The sequence below is a fragment of the Physeter macrocephalus genome, unplaced genomic scaffold (genome assembly GCF_002837175.3).
Source record: "Physeter macrocephalus isolate SW-GA unplaced genomic scaffold, ASM283717v5 random_68, whole genome shotgun sequence".
Taxonomy (NCBI): Eukaryota; Metazoa; Chordata; class Mammalia; order Artiodactyla; family Physeteridae; genus Physeter; species Physeter macrocephalus.
This window is the reverse complement of record NW_021145354.1, coordinates 60756-62266: the sequence shown is the minus strand read 5'-3', so window position 1 is coordinate 62266 and position 1511 is coordinate 60756. Positions and strand designations below refer to the sequence as shown.

General features: G+C 64.3%; 1 protein-coding gene across 1 annotated transcript in view; it reads right to left on the bottom strand.

Moving 5' to 3' along the window:
• The window catches only part of NATD1 (N-acetyltransferase domain containing 1), a 12738-nt gene extending 11724 nt beyond the window's left edge, over positions 1 to 1014 (bottom strand). The window contains exon 1 of the mRNA XM_024127973.3: positions 853 to 1014. Within this exon, the coding sequence (XP_023983741.1) occupies positions 853 to 958 (106 nt within the window). The 5' untranslated portion in view covers positions 959 to 1014. The remainder of the gene's footprint in view (positions 1 to 852) is intronic.
• Between the last annotated feature and the right edge of the window lie 497 nt (positions 1015 to 1511).

The following is a 1511-nucleotide window of genomic DNA, read 5'->3' as shown; positions in this document are numbered from 1 at the left end:
GAGCCTGCGCTCCGCAACGGGAGAGGCCACAACAGTGAGAGGCCCACGTACCAAAAAAAAAAAAAAAAAAAAAAAAAGTAATGCCCAGGGACTTTCCTGGCGGTCCAGTGGTTAAGACTCTGCACTTCCAGTGCTTCCACTTCAGGGGGCACGCGTTCAATCCCTGGTGGGGGAACTAAGATCCCGCATGCTGCGCCTCTTGGCCAAACTAATAATAACAACAACAACAATAATAATAATAATAATAAAAAATACCCAGTCAATGTTCACCAACATTTACTACCTGCCGCAGGCGCTGTTCTGAACCTTACTCTTACTGGGGCATCTGGTCCTTACCACCAGCCAGGAGTTATGCGCTGGTGTTAACCCCACCGTAGAGACGGAGGAACTGGCGCGCACAGAGATGAGGCAACTTAGTCAAAGTCCCAGAGCCTCTGGGGTCTGATGGCGACACCATCCCTCCACACCCCCGCCCCTCCCAGGCAGAAGCCCCTCTGTCTGTCAGCCCCGGGTCGGCCCAGAGGATTCTTCCAACCCCCTTGGTGCAGAAAAGCTAAGGTTCCCAGGGGCAGCCAGAAGCCACTGAACACCGGGGAAAGGGGAGGTGGTGGCTCCCCAGGACCTCGGCAGCAGCCCGGAAAACAGCCAGGCCGAGCAGGTGCGGGTTCCCCGGGGCCGAGGTGGCATCGGAGCTGCCCGGCGCCTGCCTCCGCCTCCCCGGGGCCCTCTCCACCCCGGGCGCCCGGCGCGGGCTCGACTCTCCCGGCAGCCCGCCTCCACCCGGCCCGCGAGTGCGCCCCCAGCCCCGCGGCGCGCAGACAAAAGGCGGGGGCGGGCCGGGCCCCGCGTTACCGTTGAGCCGGACGGTGAACTGGCGGCGCCTACGGTCGTGCTCCACGCGGATGGGGCAGCCCTGCTCCGGCGCGCCCGGCGGCACGGCGGCCGGCGAGTGCGCCATGGGCGCTGGGACCCGGGCTGCGGGCGCGCGGCGGGCTCCGCGACAGGCGCGCGGACCCGCACCGTGGGCCGACCGCAGGCGGCGGCGCAGAAACTGACACTCGGCGGCGGCAGCAACAAAAATGGGGGGCAGGAGATCAGCTGTGCGGTCACGTGCGGCGCGCCGCCAGTGAGCGCGCGGCCGCTCTGTTTTGGTGCATTCCGTTTGGCTCTTAAAGGCGCCGCGCCACTCACGGCTTCGCGCCTGGGCCCTTGGGCCTCTGGCCTCAGCCGGCAGGAGACTCTGGGGCCCCCACGGACCCCTTCTCAAAGACCCGTGACGACCTGTAGGGCAATTCTCACCGTCCCCTCGCGGCCACCACTTTTTTTTTATTTATTTAGTTTTGGCTGCGTTGGGTCTTCGTTGCTGCCCGCGGGCTTTCTCTAGTTGTGGAGGGGGGGGTGGGGGGGGCTACTTTTGGGGTGCGCGGGTTTCTCACTGCGGTGGCTTCTCTTGCTGCGGAGCATGGGCTCTAGGCACACGGGCTTCAGTAGTTGTGGCGCACAGGCTCAGT